The sequence below is a fragment of the Drosophila subobscura genome, chromosome O, assembly GCF_008121235.1.
Source record: "Drosophila subobscura isolate 14011-0131.10 chromosome O, UCBerk_Dsub_1.0, whole genome shotgun sequence".
Taxonomy (NCBI): domain Eukaryota; kingdom Metazoa; phylum Arthropoda; class Insecta; order Diptera; family Drosophilidae; genus Drosophila; species Drosophila subobscura.
The window spans coordinates 29,959,084-29,986,400 of NC_048533.1; the positions used below are offsets into that span (position 1 = coordinate 29,959,084).

Below are 27,317 nucleotides of genomic sequence, written 5' to 3' on the forward strand. Positions count from 1 at the left end.
CACTTCCCTGGGCAACCTGCCATATGCCACGCCCCTTCATTTGTTTGATTGAACTTTTCTCCGCTCACCACAAAAACTGCAGTAGGCCAGGCCAAAGCTGGCCAAAGATAGGCAGACAACAGAGAGACATTTCGACCAATTTGAGGCCAAAAACAAAAAACCAAAGACAAAGAAAAGATAAATCAATGCAAATAAGAGATTGGCTAGAAAGAGGAGGAGGAGGAGGAGGAGGGGGCCAAGTAGAAGAAGGGAGGCGGGCGTGGAAAGTGGGAGTTGCCAAAATGTTAAAAGGCAAAGTTGTCGAAGTCGAAATGGGTTTCCATCTCCAAAGTCCATCAAAATTCGACTTTCATTTTTCTTCAGCTCCCCACTCCCTCCCTAGCATCTTGCCTTTCCAGCCTGGTCAGTGGGTGCGGCGATCTTCGATCTATTCCCATGGCAGGATCCCAAAAACAAGTTACGCATTTAACAATCCATTCAATAAGAAAAGCAAAAACCCCAAAAAATATATATTTAAATCGAATTTTTCTTATCGCTTTTCCAAGTTAACAACTTTGAGAGAGAGGTAGGAACCACCCCCCACCAATAAACAAATTACAAAATATATGAAATGCGATACTACGATCTCAGCTGCAACGGGTCTCGAAAGGAGAGAAAATACTAGTACGAGAGGGGAAATATTGGGAGGAACCCGAGCCTAAAGACTGAAGCGATCACGCGCACTGGGCAACCACTGTACTGGAATCCATACTAAAACTGACCGCAAATCGGAGGAACTCAATCGGGAGTGCAAATTGATTAATGGATGCCAAGTATTTAAAACATTTTCCAGCTCTCAAGCGATTTTCTGCTGTTTTTCCATGAACTGTTGTTGTTGCTGCTGTTATTAATTGTTGTAGCTGATGCCTTAAAACGGCAACTAAAACTAAACTGGTTACTAGCCCCCGCACTCCGTACAGTCGTCAACCATCCTCTAACTATCTTATGGTAGTATCGCATCTGTTCGATCTCCCAAAACGATCTCAAATTGTAGTCGCTGGTCGCGAGTGGAATTAAACTTTTAGCCAGAGTTAATTGCGCAAATTTGGCCAAGAGGCATTTGCAGAGACAGAGACAGAGGCAGTGGCAGTGGCGGAGACTGTGATTTAATCCATGGAAATAGCAAATGTTAATCATGTGGGTTGTGCCTGGTGGCAGCAAACAAATGGAGAAACAGACATGCGAGTACTCGTAAACCCATTTATTGCCACACATTCGATGCCCGATGCCTTTGCCTTTGCCTTTGTTCGTCGTGCCACTGGCATGACCCAAAGTACGCGATACGAAGCGGGCGAATTAATTAATAAAATAGTCATACAATATACAGAGCAAAAAAAATAAGAAACAAATCGAAATAAGCATAAACAATGCTGAGCTAATTAAGGCAGCGGCAGCACAGCAGCAACAAAGGCCAATCCGCAGTCCGACCCACATGTAAAATGTTGTAGGAGAATGAGCAATGGCCATAGTCGATTATAGCGATGACTATTACTACGAATTGGGAGTTTTTTTGTTACATTCTGACACTCGGAACAAAATGCCAACTACTTTTCCTGATCATGGCTAAAATGTGTAACTGATTCCGAAAGATAGTTGGTGGATAGTTAGATAGAATGTTGATTGATAAAATATTTGTATTACTTTCCTCCATCTGTTACATAACAGATGGGAACTGGATACTTTCGTAGTACCCTGTGCAATGCAATGCACAACTATTGCACTTGAAGCACAACGCGAAAACATAAATCATGGAAAAACGTAATTTTACAGCAATTCGGATTCGGAATTCAAAGCAAAGGCCAAGTCAATGGGGGAGAGGCCAGGCCACGCATGAACTAAGCCCGAGACTTGCTCTAGAGTCTAGACTGAACTTTAAGTCCAGTAGCGACTGTCAGTGGAGGGAGTGTGGCATGCCCCCACTGAAGCACTGAATGAAGCTGGGCCTCAAGTCGTGAATGTCAGTAGAGTCAAATCAGGTTGATGAGCGGAGCGCATTGGACACTCGTTGAAAGTAAACTAGTTCTCAAAAGGAGACCCTCACCTGGACCTGTTGAGGCTGGGTGCGGCGGTTGTGCTGTCTCCCTGGACACGAATTCAAACTTTAAGCCAGAAAATGCAAGAAGTGGCCAGAGACGACGGGCCACAGGGTCTTTAAGGCTGAGAGCGAGAGTGCAAGAAACCCATAAATTAGAGGCAGTCCGAGGTCCGTGGACCGAGAGTCGAACCTTATCCGAGTCCTTATCCGTGTGTGTATGTGTGTGTGTGGTCAAATAAATAGAAAATTAGCCAGACATAGAGTAAGAAACGTACACATAATGTTGCTGCTTGCAACATAAAGAGGCAACAACAACGACGCACATTCGAGCCATAAAGGCAGCCACAAAAGGCAAACGGCAGAGGCAACAGCTCATTGCCGCTAATTAATTGCGAGTGGAGCGGTCAGGCGGGCCCCAGGAGCAGGGGCCAGCACGAGGCGCGGAGCGGGTCCTATAAATTTGCCAACGTCAGCAGCTGTGCGGCGGCGGCCAGCAGCAATCAAAGGCAGCTGTTGGGTCAGAAATTTAAGATTTACTCAACTCTGAAGAAAGATGAATATCAATCTTAAAGTAAAGATAAAGATAAATGGAAGCTTTATAAGCTGTGGGCAGTTCCATCGGTCACTTTATGATTAGCATGATACATACATAAATATATTTTAACGTATGAATTGCATTTCCGCTTCAATCGGTTGCTCCTCTTTATATAACTCTCGCTCTGCATTCTATCTGTCTGTCTCTGTCTCCGACAACTCTTATCTAATGCCCCTCCTACAACATTCATGCCAAAAATGTGCCCCACCACACGCGTCTCCACCACATGACTCATGACAAAATATTTTTTACGCTCGCGTGTTAATCGCAAACAAATTAAAAGCAAGACACACAGACACACGAGGGAAAAAGAGGGGCAATGAGGGATAGGACACACATGTGGAACGAAGGGGTAGAGGGACCACATAGCTGTTAATGAAAATGCCACAAAATTCCCATAATGCATTTTGAGGCTGGCCGCTGTCTAGGAGACAACTTCACGCTGCGCTACTCCCAGCGCGGTCTGCCCCAGAGCTCTAAAAACAACGATCCAGCACAGAGAGAGAGGTAGGGGGATGGAGAAGGGGCACAGTAGGTGGACCCGGGGGCAAAGCTGTGAAAAGTCTCATTACTTTGGACAAATATGCGATCCGAGGCTGCAGTCCGAGTACGAGTAAGACTCGCTCCCAGAGGATGGAGGAGGCAAATGTGCAAAGTTGCCAAGTTTTTGTGGCAGACACACACCAGAGAAAGAGAGAGAGAGAGAGACAGGGACAGAGAGACGGACACAATGTTCGCGTGTTGCGGTGGCAAGTTCAGAGAGGCACAAACTAACTTATGTACACATAGTACATGGCTCCTCGTATGAGGCGGCAACTGTGACTTGATCCCTTTTCGTTTCTCATGCCACACGCACAGTTTTTGTTGCAATTAAAGTGTAGTTTGCAGCACTCTCAAAGCTGCTTGCCACACATGTGGCGACATATGTAGATTTATTTTTCCAGAGGCGTCAAATTAATTGCCACAACTTTTGTCTGCAACTAACATTTATTTCGTTTGTTTTTTTTCAATAGAAGAAAAACCAACCACAAATAGAGGGACATGTGTAGGCCAGACCCAGACATACCACCGAATATTTGCATATTATTAAGAGTAATTTTATTGTTTAATTAATGCCTTCTCTGCTCTGCTTTGCAATTAACCCAAAAGAGCTTCAGCTTAGTCCCTAAAGAAATTCGTGAGAAAGCATCACATATTCAGAACTTAACGACTCTTTTGACGATCTATGCACACTTGTACATACATACATATGTACATATGTATGTATAAGTACCTAAGTATAAGGTACTATTCGGGTAAAATATAATACTGTATAATGATTTTCGGGCCCCGTTTTGTGTGTAAGAAAAAACAAATCTAGTATGCTATTCCCGTGTCAATTTCAACATTTCGCAGAACCGATCTTCTATCAATATATGCACACACACATGTACATGCAAAACAAACAGCAGAGAAGAGCAAACATCAGAAGACAATTTGTGAAGTCTCCCATGCGTAAGACTGGTATAAAGATCTTTTAGGCAAATAGCAACTAGGAGAAGGTCGGACCCCGAACCAGACCAAAGCACGACAGCCTCCGATCCCGACTCCGATTTGTGAGTCTTTAAGTAACGTTTCTGCGTCTCCGTCTTGACAAATTGAGCTGTCAGCGGCGGCTCTTTGAACGGCGGGCAAACTTCCTCTATAAATCAAAGTGTTTCTCTCGTTGTTATTGGACCCAACCCAACGCAGCGCCAACCGACAAGTGCAAATAGCGCAGAAATATTCAAAAATAATTGGAAACATGTCCAACTCTTTGATTGCGACTGCGACTTTGAGCCGAAATCTTTTCTCGAGTGCTCACATTAATTCTAATTGGCAATATTTCTCTGTAGTTTTTCTTTTTCTGTTAATTTTTGTGTCAGTCTATTTGAGCTTAACTATTTCTTTGGGATGCCGATAGACAAAGGCTTCAGAGCACGATTCGAGGCGAATCGAAATCAAACTCCACCCATTTTTATTCCACATTTTCAGCGTAGTTGTCTGTAACTGACACTTGACATGACATCGATGAGGGGCACGCAGAGACAGGGGCACACAGGGAGGGACAGAGTCTCCAAATGAATGCACAATCTCGATTTATATATTCAATTAGGCACAGAGATACAGTGCGTACCGAAAAAATGAACCCAGAACTCTTTAAATTCAGCAAGTCGATTGCCACATTTGCATAACTATTGAAAAATCCAAAACATATTTTGCTTTGTAACGAATCTCTGTATAAATGTCATTCTTTCAATCTTCAAACACTTCCCCACACCCTATTGCTGCAACTATCGCTATGAAACGCACTGTAAGAGCATTCTCCTGCAAATCGAGTAACAACAAAACTTTTAGGTGCAATTATCCAAAAAAGAGATAGAGAGGAATAAACACTTTAATGTTTTTCTTAGACACCAAATTCATGTTTCGTACTTTAGTTACAAAATCATTTTTATGGCTATTTCTTTCCTCTTCATTCGGATTGAACAACATTATCGCTGTCCGTCCATTGGAGTGGCATTGTTACAAGTGTTTTTGTTACTATCGTAGCGGCTATTGCTGTTGCCATTGTTGCGGCTGCTGTCTGGCTTATTTATGATGGCCAAAGCTTAGGCTTAGATTTTTAATTAATTCAAGGCTTTTATGGCACGCTCGTAGCCCCCGTAGCACCAGTAGCCTCCGCTGCCCCCGTCGTCATATAATTGTGTAATTGTTGTCTGTGGTCAGCCATCGCCCCGACTCCTACACCACCCCCTGCCCCATCCACGGGTTGAGTCATGACCTGAGACCCACACCTCATCGAAACAATTCGTCGCGTGGGCGTTGCCGTGAAAATTATTTGGAAAAAATGCGAGGAAAATTAGTGGAGTCACACAAACAGCCCAATAATGTCCCACCAAAGCAATCAGTTTCCCTCAGCTGTCGACGATGGTCAGAATGCATTCCCTGTCAGATTGCAATTAAAATTCATTAGCAAAGGAAAATTAGGAAAATGGGGGAAAATTAAAAGCCAAAATTTGTCGAGTCACAAGCCAAAGGCAAAGGCAATTCACTTAACAACAGAAACAAATACCCACAACCCACATGGCAGCATAATTAGACCAAAACCAAACACGTTGGCCAACAACATCGCCAGATACCGCTCCGTTAACCCTTCTACCCGGTTCACGCTTCACTCTTTCACGTCAACGGTGGCAACTTTTCGAGTAATAGGGTAGTCAGGGGCCCAGACAAACCAGACAAATGTACGATTACAAGCGAGGGCCAATAGATCTAACTGCTTTCTCATAATCTTTAGCAAAAAGCAACTCTAGAAGCTTCTTTATTGAATAGGAGGATAATATGGAAATACTATTATAAACGTTTTTTTGTCGTTAAGTTTCAGACAGACCGCCCACACCCTCACTACAGAATATCCGCTCGTCCGTTCGCCCCAAAAGAAAGAAAGGAGTAAGGGGCCAAGAGCCAACGCGCCAACGGGACAACATGCAAATGAGTTAACACGATTAGAAATATAACCATAAATACAAAACCAATTGAACCATTGAATACTCTTTAAAGCATACAAGAATAATTAAAATATCTTTAAATGGAGTATTCCATTTAAAACCATTTACCAGATTTTATATAAACACCTATGATTTTGTTGCACTTTTACATGTTTTTGCAAACTCTTCATGGCAGCCACAATACGACTTGGCGAAGGGTATACAAAACCGAGCTAATTTCATATGAAAATGAAACAAGTGCGAGAAAAAGAGTCAGGGCTAAGGGGAAAGTGAGACAACAGAAAGCGAAAAGGGACAAGGGCCGAATGTGTTGAGACCACAAAATGTTCGAGTGTTATTTATAGGCTTAGTAGATTTCTTATTAAGATAGAGGTGAACCCCACCTGAAAGGTTGGTTAGAGCCACAAAACAAATGCGGCAAGACACACGAAGTGTCCAGAAATATGACACAACATGAGCGCTAAAAAAAAAGCCAAAGCTTAAGCTGAGGAAATCCAGATTTTCATCAACAGTCACTTGGGAATTGTGGAATGTCTGGTAGAGGAATCGCTGCGAAGAAACATTTCCGAGTTCTTTCGAGATTACGCAAACACCGAGTGCGCGAGAGAGCAAAAAATGGAAATTATTAAATACTTCTCTTGTAGCAGAGTGGAAGCCAACTGGAATACTCTCCAGACTCCCAGTCAATGTCATCATCGTCACTGCAGCCAATCCTCATTAGATATAAGTGGGAATATACTATAAATAGCCTACACTCTATGAAATCCATAAATTACAAATCACTAGAATATTGAAATTCAATTAGAACTGCATTTAAATCCATTTACATATCTGTATTGGTATGTCGCACCTTTTCCGCGCAACGATCACAACGATAAACGATCGCTTAACGATATTCCAATAGACATTCCATTAATTACAGTTCATTTGCGACTTTCTTGGGCATTCAAGTGCAAATGAAAGAGCAAGTAAACGAAAGAGAGAGAGTGGGATAGAACTATGGGTAGTATGCAAGCTCCGACCGAATGAATCATTCGGTTGAATCGCTTTTACTGTTAGCGCGCAACGACTGTTGGACAACAAGTTTACTTAAAAGTGCAACGAAAACTCAAACTAAATGCAAGCCAAAACAGACGAGGAACAGAGAGAGAGAGAGAACGAGAGAGAGAGAGTGAGAGAGAATGGCTGCATGATGTCAGCCGTTTGGAGGAGACTGGCGGACAACGAGAACGCACTCTCGCGTCGTGTGGGCGAAAAAGTTCAATTACACTTCTTGCGAGGGCAAGAGGGAGATGGAAAGAGATGAATTCCAGTCGGAGAAAGAAGAGCACAGCACACAAAGAAATTCAGTTTTTGCCAAGTAATTTACAATAATTGTTAACGATGACGTTCTACTCGTTGCCTGTTGCTATTTCTGCCACTGCCACATCTGAGGCAATTTAAATGCAAATAATTTTGAAAGAAATTTACATAGTTTAAATTTAAATATAATTACACAAATTATACACTGGAAAATCAGCAGCGGCAGCAACAGCAAAACAAAATGCCTCAAAGCGAGGCAAAAACAAAAGACCACGCCCTCTTGTTGCCCCTAGAGGCAGCTGATCATCCCCGCAATACTCACCGCCACACACCCCACACCCCACACTCTTCAACCTCATTCAGTTAGCTTTCTACTTTATACACTTTGAAATTAATTTTGCAACAGTCGCTAGAGAGAAAAAATAGCAGCAAAAGCAGGTTCAACAAACGCAAATTGTGCAAAAACAACCAATGGGCAATTGTTTAAGTAACTTTAACAGTAGCAACAAATGAATTCATTTGCCATTGCAGCAGCAGCAGCAATGGCAGTGGCTAAAACAAGAGGAGAAGCCGTGGCAGAGCCAGAGCAGGTCTCTCAGCCAATCGCACAGTGGGACAATGTTTGAGAAGAAACAAATAGCTTCTTTATATGTAGACGTTTCTTCAGCAATCACTTAAACCCGTCCACTGTGCCATGCCCCGGACACATTGGCAACATTTTGCTGGTGAAGCCGCCTTTGCTGGCTTGATGATGATCGGATCGCAGTCGCCGGGGGGCGTTGCTAATGAAGATGATGTTGCACAAAGCGAAAAAGGTAATAGAAATAACGGTCGTTGGCAGCTGCCAGCCCAAAGTGGGCGTGACCCATGCAGCAGAAGCGGAGAGCCAGAGAGGGAGAGTAGAGTCCAGGATTGCATTGAAATCGAAAGCGCTTTCCATTTCAGCAGAGGAGCTGCCACTGCCACTGCCAGATGCAGTTGTAGTTTCCAGGGCTGACAGGTGCTTTGAATGAAATTAATGGAAAATGTTGAAGACCAGAGGGGGTTTTGTTCTCACGCTGTGTAGGTGGCACACAGACGATGGGAGGCTGAGCGGAGGCCAACCTCAAAAAGCTTGCAACACGCGCACGAAATTTTAAACACATTTTATTTGCTATTATTTTTATGTGGATTTCAGTTTGGCTTTTTTGTTTTTTTTTCACCCACTTACAGTAGGAAACGTGCCAAGATCGGATGCCCACCTTCATGTATCCCCCATCCTCCTTCTCCATTGCCTAAAAAATAAACAAAATTAATATGCAATTAATCGCCCGACGCCACAAAGGAACGGAACATGCTGCCAATACAGAAACAACAAAAATTTCTGTACGTGCACATGTCGTTCGATGAAACAAACAGAAGAAGAAGTAGGCAAAGAGGAAGAATGATAAACATCAAACACAAAGACAACAACAAACAACAACAGCAACATCTTAAAAGTCAGGCGAAACAAACCCAATTTTAAGTAAGCCAAAAAAAAAACAACGTAATCAAAAAAATAGGCTGTCAGTGGGTATCGAAGCGTTGATACCTTCGCATATCCAAACGTAACTACATAATTATATGTATTTTTCCGATCTAGTCTAATCCATGCTACATATGTATATTTATACTGAAAGCAGGTAAAATAATACTTTTCCAACAAGACTAGCTAATGGGATCGAAACAGCTGATACTCCGCGTTACAAAGATCTGCTAAAAGTCAGAATAGCCTCTCTGCGAAGGGTGCATACGAAATTCAAGCAAAGCTAAAGAGAAAAACGCAAAAAGAGCCGAGCCGGGCCGCACCCAGAAATGTGTCAAAGATCAACTGACAAAAATCGTCAGATGTCGTCGTCGCAATAAACAAAAACCAAATGGCGCAAAGCGAATGAATGGGGGAGGGGGACCAGTAAAGGGTAGGCGGAGATAGAGAGAGAGCGACCAGGATATCAACAGCAAAATGCAATTGAAAATGAAACTGCAAAGTAAACTGAAAGCCGTGAGAATATTAATTTAGAAGAAAACGGAACAAAACAAATATGCTGAAAGCTTCGCTTGGCGGATGATTATCTCATGCGAATGATCTGCTTGGGTGTGGGTGGCGAGGTCCAACTTCGACCCACGGCAAAGGTTAGCCAGTTATTCCACAGATGGCGCCATGGAGTAAGGAAAGAAGGCAGGAAGCAAATAACAGAACAAAGCAGAGGCATTGACAAATTCTGAACAATTCTCAATATAAAATTCTCTAATTAGGGGCAGGGGGAAGTCTACTGTCCCAATGAAAGGGATTCTTTATTTCCGTCTTTGAGGGAAACAAAAGTCCAAGCTGAGTCTTGATAAGAGGCGACGGCTACCAGGAGCTTGCAATGTTTGCCCAACTGTCAGCTGCAGCTGCTAGAAAACGTTGATAAAGCTCTTCAAATCGGTTCTCGCACCCACCCATTAGAGCTTATCAAGCAATGTTCAAGCAGCACGCAAGCCTTGAGCCTGAGCCTGAAAATCGCACACACTTGCACACCACAGCTGATCTTTTCAAGTGACCCACTTATTCCCCCACCATTTGTACAACTACAACACTTTCCTTTTCACAGATCTGTCGCCTCATCCCCCGGCCAATAACAAACAATGCAACTCTTTTGTGTCTATGCCTTTCCCCGAGGCCCGAAGCCCAAGCCCCGAGATTGTTTCATAAATATTTGCAGCAATGCTGAGAAAACTTAAACTGAACCCAAACATAATTTTGGTACTTTTTTGAGTGCTTTTTGTTGTATTTTTAGAAAGTGCGTAAGTCGTAATTGAAGTTTTTAGTCGGTTGGCAAATAAATTGCCACAACCGCAGCAGCGAAAAGTCAATAAATTAAGCAGTGGCAGAAGTGGCAGAGCAACAGCTGAGCTGAGAGGAGCGGATCAGCGCAGTAGCAGCAGCAGCAGCAACAACTTCTGCCTGCAACCGAGGCGAATGAACGGGCCAGCCGCAACACTCTCGCGGCAATGCAGCGCGCTGCCGGCAATGCACTTTGCCAAGGACAGATTCATTGAAAATGTGCAAACTGTCGACAGCAACAACAAAGGCAACACATCGACGACAACAACGTCTGAATGCAATCTATCTGAGTGTGCAAGCAGCGTTTCTGTTTCACTGTGTTTGTGAATGTGTGAGCGTGAAATAATGTTTAAATATAATTAATAGAATTACACGGCGCGTACGCGCAATATTGACAGTGATATCGTATCGTTGCGCGACTCACACAACGGAGAGCTGCGAGTAAGAGTAAGAGGGGAATGTTATGCCCGATGAAACCAGGCGTCAAGGTTACAGAAAAACAAGGGAAAATATTGGATTTCATAAAAGAAGAAGCATATTACAAAGGAGTATATGCAAAGAACCTTCGGGGGGAGATCAGGGAATCACTAGTTTTACGGTTATTGTATTGGGAATGGTTACTATTGCCTATTGGACGAGAGTAGGTGCAGAAAGAGCTAGTTAGTAAGAGGGATATTATGGGAGAAAAAAAACGGGAAAGACACCCACCCGTGGGTCTGCATTTGGAATGATAGCAATGATGGTAGACCACGAAATCCAAATGCTTTGTTTTTGTGTCTCCTTCCTCTTCTTTGTGCTCCTCATTTCATTCATTCATTCCAGACACGTTCCAAGGCTTCCCCTGCTCGCACGTTCTCCCATCCGTGCTCCACCCTTTCCAGTACTTATTTAATATTTTATTTTCTTTTTTTTTCTAACTGGAAATTGACAGCTGAATGCTCAGATGGATGCGAACTGAGAGAGGTGGAGAGTTTATGGATCAAACTTACACATCGGGAGATTTTCCGGTAACTTTTCATTCTTTTTCAAAAATAAATTTACAACATTGTACCGTGCGATTCCCCTATTCCCCTTTCTCTACGATATTTATTTTGTCAACGTTTCAATCAATATGCAAATGTGATTGAAAACTGAAAGTTTTTTTTGTTCATATTTTATAGTTAATTAAAAGTCATAAATTGTCGCCTAATGCAATGTGAATATTTTATGAAAATGCTTGCCATTTTTGTTTAATTTTTTTTGTTTTTGTTGGCTTATGTAATTTTTGTTGGCTATCTGCCCTGTGGGGTGCACAGTGTGGTCATAGAGGAGACGGGAAAAGTGGATGGAAAGGGGCTGCATAGAGTGGGGCGTGTGCAAAGTGCATTTACCTCCAAGTGCAACAAAAAAAACAAAAAAACGTTCGTGTGATTGACTTCCACTCACTGTCAAATGCGTGGCACGTTTTTTCATGCAATGCTTACATTGAAAGAGAGAGAGAGAGAGGTAGATAGAGAGAGGGCATGGGGGCAACTACAGAGAGCCACGCACAATGTGCGCTCCATCTCCTCCTGTCCCGCAAACAACTCGTTTCACTACTGCCAATTTCAGCGATCAGGCCCGAACGGGTGCTACTCTGTCCTATGAGTAATATTTCTGTGGTTAGAAACGTAATTAAATGCAGCAACTTCGAGGAGAGAGGGGGAGGTGGCGAGATATGACTCATCAGTTTGAATAAGTGTTAATATAAAGGTCTAGAAAAATAAGAACTAAATGCCAGGGAAATTAATAGTCGCGGTACACGGGCCTCAACGGTGAAGTATAAAATGTGTAATTAAATAAAGAATCCCACCAAAAATGCTATGATATGAAAATAAAGTAATTACTGAATCATTCATGTTTCAAAATTTTAAAAAACAAAATTACATATCAGACATTTGTTGATAAAAAAAACGTAACAAAGACTAATCGATCAATAAATTTTTAAAAACTAAATTAAATCTTGACCAAATGTACAGACATTTAAATAAGTTTAAAAGCCAAAGAGCAACCCCGAAAACCGAAGATATAATTGCAGTCCCTGGTCTGACGGTTTTTGATCGTGAAGCGAGTACGCGCAATACGCGATTATTTCTATCGCTTTTTACTGTATTTTATTTCATTTTGTTTTAGTCGTTTCTTTTGGTATTCCTACGAATTTGGCAAACTGCAAGTCAAATTTAATTTGACAGGCTGCGTAATGAACAAAAAGATAAAAAAGAGACTCACACACAGAATAGCTGAAAATTGAAAAACTGAAAAAACTGGCAGCTGGCAGCCAAGTGGCGGCCGAAACAAAGCTTTTTATGGCCACAAACACCGAATTTGAGCTTTGCCTTTTTTCCCCATTTTCTATTTACGATTTTCCATTGAGCAAATGCAAATGAAGAGCCGTTGCGAGGGGAGGCTGAGTAGAATGGCTATGTGGAGGAGGATGACAGGCCGAAATTGATGACGACAATAAACAATTATTGAATAATTGAGCTTGGATGCAGGGGCAAATGTCCAATTGATTTGTGGATGCAACTTCCACAAGCCGAAATGCAGCTGTAATCTGGTCCCGCTGGCAGGACAAAGCCTCCTTCCTGTGAAAGGGTAGAGGAGAGGAGGGAGGAGAATAATGGCAGACAGATAACCAAACAAAGCGGAAAATGTTGACAAAACATGGAAACCAGAGAACGAACGAACCAGAGGGAAAATTGAAAAATAAAAGTTACGTATTAGCCAGACAGCAGCGAGGAGCAGGAGAAGGATCAGGGGCTCGCCATAAAGTTGAATGAATGAAATGTCTCGTGTCTGGAATGTCCCAGCCATTCCAAGTGGTACCCTCCGAGTGCTTTCGAATGGCAACGGTCGCAGGGAGGGTCCCAGGTCAAGGAGGAGTTGATCCGGTAATTAGCGTGTCTGACCTTCTCGCTACTCCCCCTCCAACACCCTCTGAAACTGTATAAATCAGAATACCAGAGGATGACGAGTGCGCGGTAGGTGGAGGGTGCCACTCAGAAAGAGTATCTGCCAAGATGGCGCCAGGATAATTCCCTCAGAGCAGCGAGGAAATGGAAATTGATTGCCGGCATTTAAATATGTATATTTTATTGATTCAGGGGAGGGGTGGAAAAGGTAGTGGGATTTGGTCAGTAAAGGAGTAATCCGCTCAAAGGAAAAGTCGAAGTCATTCTACACAGGGGCTGTTCTGAGAGGGGTGCAGAGTGAAGCGAAAGGGTTACAGGGAATGCAGCTTAAAGCCTTCCCGCTGCTCGAGGGAAGCCCCACAAGAGGGGGATAAGGGAGAGAAAGCTTGAGAAGGCTTTAAGCCAAAGTGCAGTTTCTATGCTAAAAGAAAGGCTAAGGTATAATACGTTTCTTTCTTCCTGTACTCTACTCTGTTTCTCCTTCTTCCCCTCTCGTTCCGCTCTCTTCACTCCCTATATTCCACACTTAGCCTCAAAGAAACGTCTGTTGGGTCCTCCGCCGTTCAATAAAAACAAAAATAAACTTGAAAAATGTTTTCAATTAAAAAAGTTTTCACTTGCAACACGCTGGCACCTTTTCTCTTTCTCAAACCACAACACTCTTTTGCCTTCTTCTCTTTTGTTCTTTTTCGCGCTGGTAGTTGTAAGAGTTCTTGCCACTTGCAAGGAATGTTCCCCCTTGTCTCTGTCCCTCTCACACCAAGTTGTAAATGAGCCGCCCAAGGAGCTTGGCAGGGGTAGGCGACGAGGTGCAACCACATTGCGGTTGGCTTTGTCTGTCTCACTTCGCGCCCGCTTTCCGCTTAACCGTCTGCACTGCTTAGCATGTAAATAATGTTCATGAAATTATGAATGCAGCTAATTAGCAGGCAACAGACGGAGTCGACTCCTGTTCGGGGCATGCCTCTGCCTCCTCTCCCGCGCGCTTCTTCTTTTGTTAGATCCTCCCTTTCCCTCTATGTCCCACACTTTTTGTTGCAGGGTGTTGCATATTCATTATGTCATTGAACCATTAAACTGCGCTTAAATGCTCACTTTCTTCCTCCAGCCTCCGGCTCCTTCCCTATGACCCATCCGTGAGTCTTGTTTATGGCGCCACAGGGAGCGTTTAACTTAAAGCGCCGACAAATAATGCTGGGACCAAAAGACCGTTCACTGCTCCTTAGAGTACCCATCCACCACCCAGCCCCTCACCTGCGAAATAAAGCAAAAGTTCTCTGCCACTTGCCGCGATTTATAGCCCGCTTGCAACACTCGAGACAGAACCTCAATGGATGGCTAGAGACAGGGGGGAATCTTCATTCGCTTTTCTGTTTACTTACCTGCAAAAAAAAGAAAAGAGAGAAAAGATATTTGGGATCAATATTGGATTGATTGAATACACTTGAGAGGCGCTTAAGTATACCTAAAATTAAATGGAAATTAATATAATCTTTGCACATATGTACATATGTACTTATGTATGTATGTATACTATGCATACGAATGCGGAAAGACATCCTTCCTGATGATTATGTTGCCCATTTGTCATATTTCATATTTTCTTTTGTATCTCAAAATTTTCGAGTCTAAAAATACATGAAAGGGAATGGGTAAGGATATTTTAGAATTTCTTTCCCATTTAGTGCTTGCTTATAGTCCACGGCTTCCTTTGGGTCTTGTCAAGTTTAACAGACGATAAGAACAGCACCTCCTCATCCCACACTTGCTTTCAAGGGTGTACAAAAAAGTAAAGCCCATCACGAGTACGAGTACGCTGTCAGGTCCCAGACCCCAGATGCTACCTTTAAGATTAAGGCGCCAGATGACAACAGACTCCAACAAAGGCTTCAGTATAACAGACTCCACAACATGGCATCGGATGGATTTTCAAGGCTTTTGTTTTACACAAAAAAAAACAGAGTTTAATTTACGTTTAATATTGTTCGCTTTTTTACTCCGTTTTCTTTGTGCAACATTTTTATCGCGTGCATAAACAAGATGCGGGACAACAAAAACCTACAAAAACGAAACGAAATCAACTCCGAAGTGAATTTCAGGTTTACAGAAACAAAGTCATGCAACACGGTCATGTGCAGCAGCCCCCCCTCCTCTCTTCACTAAACCGCACTCACCCGCACCATGGGGATCTTGTCCGCTGTCAGGTCAGTCCGAGTACTGAAAATTATTGCAGGACATTTGACCGAAATAATGGCCAAAAGGGTAAACAATCTTTTGCATTTATTTATTTTAAAACATAAGTGAAAAGAAAGGGAAAAAGAGCTGTACCGAAGATTTTGATACCCTACCTTACCAATGGATCTTGGTAAGTCAAAATAATTCCACCTTTTGTTATGACGAGCAAATTGAGTAAGCAAGAAAAATTAAGAAGAGGTAGCTAAAAGAGGAATACATCGTAAGCAAGAAAAATTAAGAAGAGGTAGCTAAAAGAGGAATACATCGGAATCATATCATTCATGACTTCGGAAGAAAGCAGACGTTCCTGATTGCAATAAAATAAACAGCGCTTTCGATTTTCTTGTCAACGAGGAGCAACAGACGTACACACATATGTACATATGTACTACATACATATAAAGGGGTGGAAAAATTAAGAGTTGAAGGTACAGAAAGATGAAAACGGTAGAGTTGATAGTAAGAGGTGGAGAGGAAGAACCGTAAATGTTTATTTATAGGGTCTCAGTCGATACTGAGTGCCTGCACTCATTTTTTCTTTACTCATTCTTACTGCTCTACTTATTGATGCTGCCCATCCTCCCCTCCCTTCCCACCTTTCCATCTTTTTTTCATTATTTCGGTATCACTTTCTTTCGCTTTGACCATTTTTAGTTTATGTTTTCTTTTATTGATTTAAATCTCAGGCAAATGCAATTTTTTGCTGTTGCAGTTTTGCGATTAATAAACGAAACGAAAGTAAAGTTGAACAAGGTCCCCCTGCCTCTACCTCTCCCCTCCTACTTTTCCCTGTTCTCGCCACCATCACCTCTCCCCTCTCACCAACCTTTGGTAAATGTTGCATTTTTATTATCATTTTATATGTCGGCTTTCATCAGGTGGTGCAACAGAGGGGATGGAGGATGACAGAGGAGTTGATCGCGAAAGTGAAAGTTAACGTTTTTAAGGCGCTCCACTGTTTCGCATATGTGGGCACACACACATTCACACAATCTGACTGTCATACATTGTGATGATGGTCTCTTCGACGTCTTTGGGATCTCTCTGTCCCTGTCTCCGTCTCTCTTTTGGTTGGTATTCCCTCTCCATATCTTGCATTGGCGTTCGATTGTGGCCTTACTTTGGTCGCTCCTTCTTTCTTATTGCCTCATCCTCTTCTCCTTCTCTTCGATTAGTTTTTCTGCTTTAATTGAATCAGCGACAAAATTGTGTCCGTCTAAGGGGGTATTCCCTCTCCCTCACATTCTCTGTCCCTCCCTCAATATCTTGCTCTTTCCCTCTCTCTTTTTCCATCGATCTCAAACATTAAACAGTTATTTTTAATTGCTGATGGCGCCGCCAGCCAACCCCAAGTTCAATCAACTTGTTGCTACTATACTTTTTGTTGCCACTGTGTGGCATGCTGCAATAGATCCGTTGCAATTTTCGAGTGTGTGCAACGGGGCCTTTCAACAAATGCCGCCACAATGAAGCCATCGCTCCAATACACTCCACTACACCTCGCTCTGATCCGAACCGATACGATCCTTTCATCGGATATCAGATCAGTGATCCATTGCCAGTCACCGCTCGTTGCCCCAAAACGTGCTGTGCCTGTTGTAGCAGCCATTGCACACACACACTCACACACACCCACACACACACATTTTTATCCAAATGCACGTGTGAGTGAGTGGCTGTTTCTGTTAATTACAAATATCGATGATTGGGTTGCGGCAGCCGTGCGGAAAAATATTATATAGTATGAACATTATTACGGCCTGAGAAAGATTGCGTTGGGAGTGCACCTCTTCTTCCGCTTCTCTCTTCTCTGTGTCCGCTCTCTTTCGATACGGATGAAGAACAGGAAGGGTCATCTATCAACGAAAATGCTAATCTTTCTACTTCTATTAATAAAGTAACTTAGTAGTCAGTTAGGTTAAGATTGATTCATAAGCTCTTTATAATTTCCCCTTTCTCTATTGCGTAGTGGCACAGGAAATTCATATTTTTTGATTATCCTGCCATTTTCTTAATTCCCTTGCACACTCTGTGCCGTTCTTCTCCGCTTTTGAGAAATGTTATAGCATTTTCTCCATTTATGTATACATACATATGTACATATGTATGTATCGTCGTTCTGTTTCTTCTGGAACTGGGGGAATCTCAAGACCCTTGCTAATGATCTGTCACGCCCCGGGACGAGGGCATAAAAATGCACTTGGTGTCGTCGCCTCCAAAAGCAAGCAAAATTATGGTAAGCGAAGGAGTAGAGGGGGGAAAAAGGAAGGGACGGAGGGACAAAGAGGGAAAGAGAAAACCTACAAAAATGCATTTATTTATTTGCGGCGGTTTGATCGTAAAAATAATTTGCTTTTATTGCCCAAAACTGGGCAATTTATGTTGGGCTGCCACAGGGAGATGTTGCCGAAGCCACTGCCGAGATGTTGTATGCACCCAAAAATGGCACACAAAAAAGTGAGGGGGAGATTTTAATGCGTTTTATGTCCTCGTCATGCTGCTTCCCCTGCTCTCCTTCTCATTCTTGCAGTTTTTGGGGCGCAACAAATCTGCAAAATCAACGCCACATGTCGGGGCATATCGATGGAAGGGGCCTGGCCAAGGAGTCTCAAGCCTCCATTTTGTGGAGCCATTGAATTTGCCGGACCGCCCAAGCACTTATTCAATTAAACAAAACGCAATTGTTGTTAACACGAAAGAGACGGACACTACCACAGACAACAGTCGCTCTGAGGCTCCTATCTCTTCCACTGATGTGGCATATTGTCCCTATCCTATCCAAAGTCATGGAGCGTCAAATTGTTATGGCCAAAAGATGGAAAAGATACAAATGGCAACGGTTATCGCACAACAAGCGCAATCAGTCGTATCGCAGGAGCAAAAAGAGACAAGCAGACAAACAAGCAACAAACAGGCGTCAGAGTCAAGCAGGAGGGCGGGGTAAGCACTTGGCTGAGTGCAACTAAATAGATATTATATAAGCATAAAGAATATGTTTGCCCTCCAGTAACGCACCCACACACATACATACAGACAAAGAGGGATGGGAGAGAGTGGGGTGGTAGCATAGCTACTTGAAAACCAGAGATATACAGAGGGATATGTACAGAAGGAAAGAGAGAGAGAGAGAGAACTAAACAAGCTAATAATCATAAAACCAAATGACTTTGAACGACGAAAGAAATGTTCCACGCTTGTTGTCCTTTGACTGGATGCAAAAGGAACAAGAGAACCAACCAAAGCGCTAAGAAGGGAAGAGGAAACAGAGGGGAGAAGAAGAAGCACTAGCTGCTTCAGCTTCGGAGAGGAGTGAAGCGTGAAAACGAAGAAGCGGCAGAGAATCATCAACATTATCATCAGGCAAATGGCGGCAGAGTGACGATTAAAACGTAAGCTTCATTTGTTGCTCTCTTGTCTGACTAAACCAAAGGGAAGAGGAAGAGCGAGTGGTGGGGGGAAGCACAAGCCATAAGGGCATAGAGCATGGCCAACTGAATGAATGAGTAAAGAGACTGTGATTGAGTAGGTGTCAAATGTTACGAAAAAGACCCTCGTTGGGCGGATTCCCTTTTAATTCAAGGAAGGAGGAATGGAATGGAGCCCAACTCCGTACTGCACACAATGCACAAATAAAAATTGCAACTAATAAACAAATAAACATGGAAAACAGAGTTGAGAAAATGAGAATTGCAAGCGACACAAATTGCTCTCAAAATGAACAGAATGACAGACAGACCCTGGGATATACATACATATGTATGTGTATGTATGTACATACCTATGTATGTATATGTATGTACATATGTAGGATGTTTATGTACGAGTATTTACATGCATACATGCATACATATATAGGATAACTGAATGCATTTCCAATCAGGGAGAAAGCAGAGAGAGAGAGAGACATGGAGGGAGAGGCACCAAGTGGCAGGGTCAGGGCCAGACAGACCAAATGTGGAATCGTTTTAATGGATATCAAATAGGGAGAAAAACAAACATTCCCACACACAAGCGGACATCATGCACATTGTACTGTTGCAATATGGAATGGCATGAATCGGCCATTGAGAAAGGGAACCACAATCCTACAGGATCCCAGTGCAGCAGGGGCTCCAGTTGGGGCCAGTCCGAACCACAGTCCGAATGGCACTCCCAATAAGAGTGAGGAGGGCGGAAAGGATGTATTTAAAAAGAGCAAGAGGATGAGAAGAATGAAAGGAGCAAAAGGTAGATGGAGATGAAAAAGGAAAGAAACAACAGTTTTGTTTCATTTCCACAAACATTTCATGTTTTTTTTCTGTTCCTGTTCTGTTTTACTTTTCGCTTTTCAACTTGCATGTCCTTTCCCTCCCTTACACCACTTCCACCTTCATGGTGCAGGCTCGTTTTTACTGTTGCCACTCTTTCTTTTATTTTTTGTTGCAAGTTGCGTTTTATTTTTTGTGTCTGGCAGCTGCTCGACAACAGCAACAACAACAACAGAAACAACAATATTGATTGCAATTCCAGCCTGCACTGGAGTCCAAGTGGAGAGGCGGAGAGACTCAGTCTCTCTCTCTCTCTCATTCTCATTCTCATTTGGCTGAATGGCCCGGCACAAAAGCCTAAAAGCATACACAAACACACAGCAGGCAGACAGATAAACACACAAACACACACACACACACAATGCAGTGCCGGCACACATAGAGGAGCTTGGCTTATGAACGTCAGACGACATCATGCTGGTATAAGGAGAAAGCAGTGGGGCATTGGGAAGAAGTGGAGTAGGTACTGGAGGAGTAAGCAGTGAAGGAACGAAAGTTCTCCAATGTGTGGAGGGAGAACGGAGAGCGGAAGAGAGGAGCATGGAAAATGCTGAGCCAACGAAGCCTTTCAAGTTGGCAAAAAGCCTGCGGATGGATGGCCGGGCTCCACATGCACACACATGTGTGCTTGATAGCCATGGCCCTGGCTCTGGCTCCATCTGTGGGTTTGCCAGTGGGTGTGTGGGCGGATGGCAACTGAGGTGGGGCTTGAAGTAGAGTTACCCTGGCATTGTCTGTTGGCAATGAAAATACGACAATAATGACGCTGACAACGTCGACATTGGAGGGACCTCTGCCTGCTCTCCGGCAGAGCAACACCGAGGCATGCGCCATTCAATAGGCGCCCTATGCATGTGAATGTTTTTGGTGTGTGAGTGTGTGTGTAAATGTTGGTGTAGGTGGGTGGCACGGCTTCCATGCAGTTGTATGCGAGTGCGTTTACCGTTTCGGTAAAGATTTCATTAATGGCTCTGCAATGCATACTTGATTTGAAATTCAACAAATGGTCCCATGTCCCTCCTCCATCTTCTTTCCTCATCCCACACATTATGTTCCTTAATTGCAAATGGGCCTTGAGGTTACAGATTTTATGCTTAGTATAATCCAGCAGGAAGTAGGAACCGGGAATTGAACCGTGTCCAGACCCAGTTCCATTGTCACCCCCATCCCCAAAGTGTCAGAACTCGCTTTTTTAATGTTTCCTCAATTTGACTGCCAAAAAAGTTTGTTAATTGCTTTACGAGAGCCCGCTGCCCTCCCGTGGAATCCATCGAAGGTCTGCCCTGTCGGCCCCTATAGACGGGTTTCGCATTTTTGTATGCATGTACATATGTATGTATGTATACAGCACAAGTAGCAGCCCGAGACCTATTTCATTTCATGCTTCGCTGCTCCGTTCCCAGCCCGCGTTTTTGAAACAAAAGTGCAACCTAACCTCACACAAAATATGCTCATGTAAATATGTACACACCAATACTAAACGTATGCTATGTACATATGTACATACATATGAACATATGTAGAGATGTACATACATACATGTGTACATATGTACATATTTATTATCCCCAACGTAACAGAACCTATTCCAATACTATCTGTACAGACCCAAAACAGCATCGGAAACAACAGCAATCGCCGTCGATGGATGTAATGGGGGTTCCGCGATAATAAAAATTGTACACTGCAGAAATTTATGCTTTGCGTCTAGACGACAGTTTTTGGAACGTGCTCAATTAGCACAAAGCTCTGTGGTTCGAGGGTTGAGGGTTGGGACACCCCCGCTTTTACTAACGAGAAAAACAAAAACGCAATTTAAATGAAATTTTGTGATGCTTCACGACTATAATTCAGTCATATTCGTAGACTTCGCACCAGCCCCATGCCGAATACTCAGATAAAGTATGGACGTGGACAGACATAGGATAGGGCCCCCGCCTCCATATCTCCCTCTGCCACTGACACTTCCCCTACTACTGCTCTGGCAGTCCCAACAACAAAAGTCGTGCGAAATTGTTAATTTTTTGTTTTAGTTCTGTTTTTCACACTATAAAAACCACATTCACAATGGTAGATCCCGCCTGTGGGGAAGGGAGACTGTTCATTCTAACAAATTTAAAAAGCAAAACAAACTACAAAACAACTGAAAACGACTAGGAGATACCTCTGAAACATGCATAGAGCCTAGAAATACTCATCAAGACTACTGCATGGAATTCTTACCACATGGCACCACTGTTTTGGTGGATTGCTTTAGGAATGCAGCAGTAACTTAGCCCTTCTATGCCTCCCACTCTAGCTTTAGGCATTTCTCTTACATATAACATATCCACTGGACATACCCTTGCCATCTCTCTGTTTCTTTCTATGACGTGTAATGGGTATGCAAATTTAAGACTTTGTTGTTACTGTACGATATTGCCGTCGCCTTAACCGCGCCCGCCACTCCTGATTCCTCTTGCTTATATGTGCATGTATGTATGTATGTGTGACAGCATGTTGTTGTTTTTGGATCTATTCTCGTCGTGCCTTTCGCAATTTATTTGCAATTGCGCTCGCGATATTTTTTGTTGTTGATGCTAGAACGAGAATGTTCGGGAAAGTATTGCGCCAATGCATGGGCCAGGGGAGTTAATGGGAGGGGAGGTGTGAAAGGAACACCCACGAGTGTGCGTTAGGCATATGCCGCCGCCACCGACGTAGAGAGATTGAGTCGGGGATTACACGTCCACCCACTCTCACAGCTGCCGCAAATAATGTGCAGACAGGAGACGGAGAGAGAGAGAGAGACTAAGCAGGAAGAGCTTTCTGCAAAACAGTTAGCTTTAGGCAGCGGCGGAGGCGGAAGAATGGAAACCAGAAAAATAAACAGCCTACTGCCTGCCCTCCGCCCATAACCCATCGAAAATAAATACATAAAATGAATCTTAACCTTGACATTGGGCGGCAAATACATCCAGAAAAACAGCGGAGCAATAAGCCGGTAGACAAAACACGCCAACAGCAAGAGAGAGAAAGAGAGATAGAGGAGCGCTGGAGAGTACAATGAGATTCATTCATTAAAGAGAGAGCAGATAAGAGAGCAAATAACCGTTTTGAATTTCAAGCTTTAAGTCACTCAAGTTTTTATTTATCGAAACACAATAAAAAGTGCAACAACAAAACAGACAAGAAATATAAAATGGGCCGCGTGTGGCGCTAAAAATAAACTTAAAATAAATACCAACAAAAAAAACCCAAAAGGCGATAAACATTTTAATGGCAGTTTATTTTTGAATTAAACACCAATCAGCCCTGTTTCTCGCTCTGCTGATAAGGGGAATGCAGCAATCAACAGAGAATTGTAAGTGCAGGGTGGCACTACAGAGAGAGAAAGAGAGAGAGACCAAAGCGTTGTTGATCAAAAGCACACACACAACATGGCATTGGCCTTGAAAACACATCACTAAACACACACACACATATATGAATATGCACCCATATACATATGCACACATGTGTACAATAAAAAGCCGAAACAGAGAGAGATAGGAATATACAAACCTACAGAATGAATGAATTATGCCATAGAAGGCAATAAAGAGAGTGGAAGAGCGGGAGCTGTAAGCCTAAAGATCGCCTCAAAGCAAAACAAGAACAAGAAACTGAAGAGCAAAACAACACCGAAAAAACGATCTAATTCTTGTTTCTCGTGTCTTTTCGGTGCTCTTCTGCCTCTCTTCTTCTTTTTTCTTGAGCCTCTTGTTTTTGTTTTCTTTGCTCGAATGTATTTTTATCGGCCTGGAATGAATAATATTTTTACTAGCGCCGCTGCCACCCGTTTGTAAACTTTTTTTGGAAACGGAAACATTAAAATTCGACTTAAAATAAATAAAAGAACACACATACATATGTACATATTTATGTATATGCTGATATGTGCGGTATGGCAGCAAATAAATTTTAATAATTCTAATTTCTTATGATTTATGCATGCAGCAGCAGAAACAATCAGAGCAACTGGAGAAGGAACATACATACATACATATGTACATATGTGTGTACATAAATACATACATACATATGTACATATGTACAGCGGACTGACAAAGGAAGGCAAGCCTTGACCCAAAGCAAAAGATAGAAGACTAAGCGAAAAAAAAGTCAAGAGCGAAAAACTAATTTTGAAAGTCGAGGTTAATGATACCCTTCCAGAACCACTCATGTCTTGCAGTTGGTTGATTATCATGAAATATACGACATATGGACTGACGGACATGGCCATACTATGCGATTTCGATACTTATGTACATACATACATTGTATAGGGTCGAAAATACTCGCTCCTCGACATTGCAACACAAACATACAGCCCGAATCATAAAGATCTTTCGGAAGGGTATAAAAAACTGACATGGATAAAAGTGAAACTTGCAAAACGAAAATGGAAATAACAGCAAAAAGAATCATGAGAGTGAGAATAGCAACGCATCGCAAAAAGAGAGCAGAGAACTCTGATCAGATCAGCAAGAGCGAGCAGCTGCGAGCTACAGTACATGTCCCATGCACATGACATGGCGGAAAGGGATAGCAAGAAACTGGAGCGCTGCAGAGCCGGCAGAGACAGCCTGTCCACTGTCCCATCTTCCAGTTTCCCCTCTCCAATCATCCACTAGCACATAACGAAAACGATCAACCGTTCAAATAATGAACTTCCTTAAAAGAGAATTTCGCAAAAGGCAAAATCAAATAAACAAGAATATTTTATTTAATATTTGTGCAAATATCGAAAATGTTTCATTCGCGCAGCTGTGGCCCGAGCGGAGAATTAGTCAAAAGAAATATCAAGGTTATATAAGCGATTCGAGCAATTGTCGATTACACTGCTAAACAAAATATTAAATTATAATTTTTAGCAAATTTCTCAAACAAATAGAAAAATACAAATTTACAATATTTCGTAACCAGAGCCGAAAATAATTGCAATTCACTTTCGTCAAGCATATTAAGTTCTAGTTCCCTGTTGGGCAGTGTATTTGATACAACTTTTTTGAATAAATATTGAAATTGTTGAACGCCCGACCACATGTTGGGGAATTTCACTCTCACTCACATTCGCACACTCATTTCAACTAATTTTTTGAACTTACCGCACACGCTCCGAATATTGCTCCACCTCCTTGTTCTTCTGCTGCTGCACCAACTGCTGCTGCTCGTAGCTGACCAACGGCTTGAAGTTGCTGATGTTGGCCAGGGCAGGTAGCGCCGGTGGCTGCGACAGCAAATTCTTGGAGAGCCCGAGACCGTTCTGGAGGAGTAGGGCGTTATTGGCAGCGCTGTAGCTAGTAGTAGTGGGTGCCACAAGGGGCTGCATAAGCAGCGAGGTCTGCTGCTGCTGCTGTAGGAGCTGCTGCACCGGCGAGAGCGAGATGTCGGCGCTGGACTGCGAAGCCGAGGGGGAGCTGGAGCCACTGCCGGCGCCGCTGGACGAGAGGCTGCCGGCCCGGGCACGGAGATCGAGGCCCAGCACGTTGTTCGGAGCCAGGATGTTGCTCAGCGAAGCCACCACACTGGGCTGCAATCCATTCCCCTCTGAGGATCCACTGTTGCCGTTCACGTTTCCATTGCTGCTGTTGCTGTTGTGCGGCAGCCCGGATCCGATCACTCCCACATTGGGGTTCGGGGTGAGTCCAATGGAGCCTCCACCGTAGCCATTGCTATTGTTGGTGCTCAGGGGAGCCACTCCGTTCTTCTGACCGCCGCCTCCAGAGCCAGAATTTCCGCTGTTTCCATTGCGATTGCGCTTCTTCTTGGCCTTCTTCTTGTCGTCGTCCTCGCTGAGGTTTCCATTCATGGAGCTCCGTCCTCCTCCATTTCCACTCCCATTGAGAAACACCAAACCGCCATTGGAGGCCGGCACCGACCACTCGAGATCCTTGCGCAGCTGTCCGCGACCGCACTTGCAGCTGCAGGCCTTGTAGACCAGGTCGTAGCCCTTCTTCGTCCACAGGTGCTGGGCCCTCTGCCGCTCCGACCAGCTGCGCGCCCGGCCACTCGACTTGAGCGTCTGCAAAACACCCGCCTCCCACACTTCGAAGCATTCGCGGTGCATGTACTGTCCGGCGCCACAGTTCTCATTGTTGCACAGTACCCGGACGCACTCCGCCAACGATGTCTCCGTGATGGCGATCAGGGCATCCAGCTTGCGGCACTCGCCGCTCGGGTAACAGCAGCGCACCAGCTGCACGTTGGAGCCCTGCATCAGTTGCATGGGCGCCATTCTGTTGCTGGACGAAGGATTGCTGCTGCTGTTGTTTTCGGTGAAAAAGTGGAGAAACTGTTCCTGTTGCTGTTGTGGGAGCGAGAGCTGGAGCTGTGACTGCTGAGGTGGATGCTGCTGCTGCTGGGAAGGATTGCCGCTGATATTGCTGTTGCGACGCGGCGCCATAGAGGGTTTAGGATGGAAAATCGGATCAATCAGATCGTTGAGGGATTTTCGAAAGCTGTGCCTATTGTGACCTATTCACCGATACGTCGGAGCAGCATTTCGCACAATTTTTCATTTCATTTCCTTTAATTACTTTAGGATGCCCAAAAGTTGGGGTTTTCTTGTGTATAAAAAATATTTCCAAAAAGTTTTTCGTTGGTTTTTCGCCTCTTTTGCAGTCTATTTTTGCGGTTACCTGAGCTGAGTTTTTTTTTTTTTTTTTTTTTTTTTTATTGTGTAGAATTTTTAAGTATCAAAAAATGCTTCTATTGTTTATCTCTCATCTACACACTCGGCGCCATTCTCGTCGGCTCTTTACATTTTTCTTTACGCTCTCTCTTCGCCTTTTCGCGGAAGCGAGACAGACGCGCTGACGCTGTTTTGTTGTCGCTCTTTGGTTTGCTTTACCGTCTGTTGCTGTTTTTTTACCGGCAAGGAAGAAGGAAAAGACCGAAAACACTCGACACTTGTACTTTCACCGATAATTCTTGCAAAGTTCACAGAAACTTAGTCAAATTGCATTCTGTGGTTCAGAGCCAGAGAGTTGAAAAATCACACAACCAGGACACAGGACAAAGTTTTAAGTTGATAAATACATATAAATATATATTTTTTTTAAATCAACTTTGATGTTTCTGAGCTTATCACGGCACTCCAGATTCTGTCAGTTTATCACTCGGAGAAGGAAAAGGCGGCCCGACTTGGCCAACCAAGAGGCAAAAACAAAATGTGATAAAAACAAAACGCGCGCCTCTATTCTCGTCGCTGCTTTCTGTGCTTTTTCGAGGTTCGATGGTGATTGCGTTGTGTATGGAAAAGCAAACGAAACCACCCTCAAACCGGGTTCGGAGCTGTGTTCGTGTTCGAGTTTGCGATTGTGGTTTTGGAGGGGAAAACCATTCAAACGCAATCGCTGTCGAGCCGAACGCTCAAACCAAACATGTTTCATGTTGCTAATTTGAGTTGCGTCGGTCTCAAATGTTGCTGGTCAATACAAATTGTGCTGTCAACCGAAAAAAACCTTGGTGGGGAT

General features: G+C 43.4%; 1 protein-coding gene across 1 annotated transcript in view; it reads right to left on the reverse strand.

Annotated features, from left to right (window-relative positions):
* LOC117897087 (headcase protein) overlaps positions 1-27,052 on the reverse strand; it is a 79,407-nt gene extending 52,355 nt beyond the window's left edge. The window contains 1 exon segment of the mRNA XM_034805725.1: positions 24,948-27,052. Coding sequence (XP_034661616.1) covers positions 24,948-26,245 — 1,298 coding nt within the window. The 5' untranslated portion in view covers positions 26,246-27,052.
* Positions 27,053-27,317: the final 265 nt, after the last annotated feature.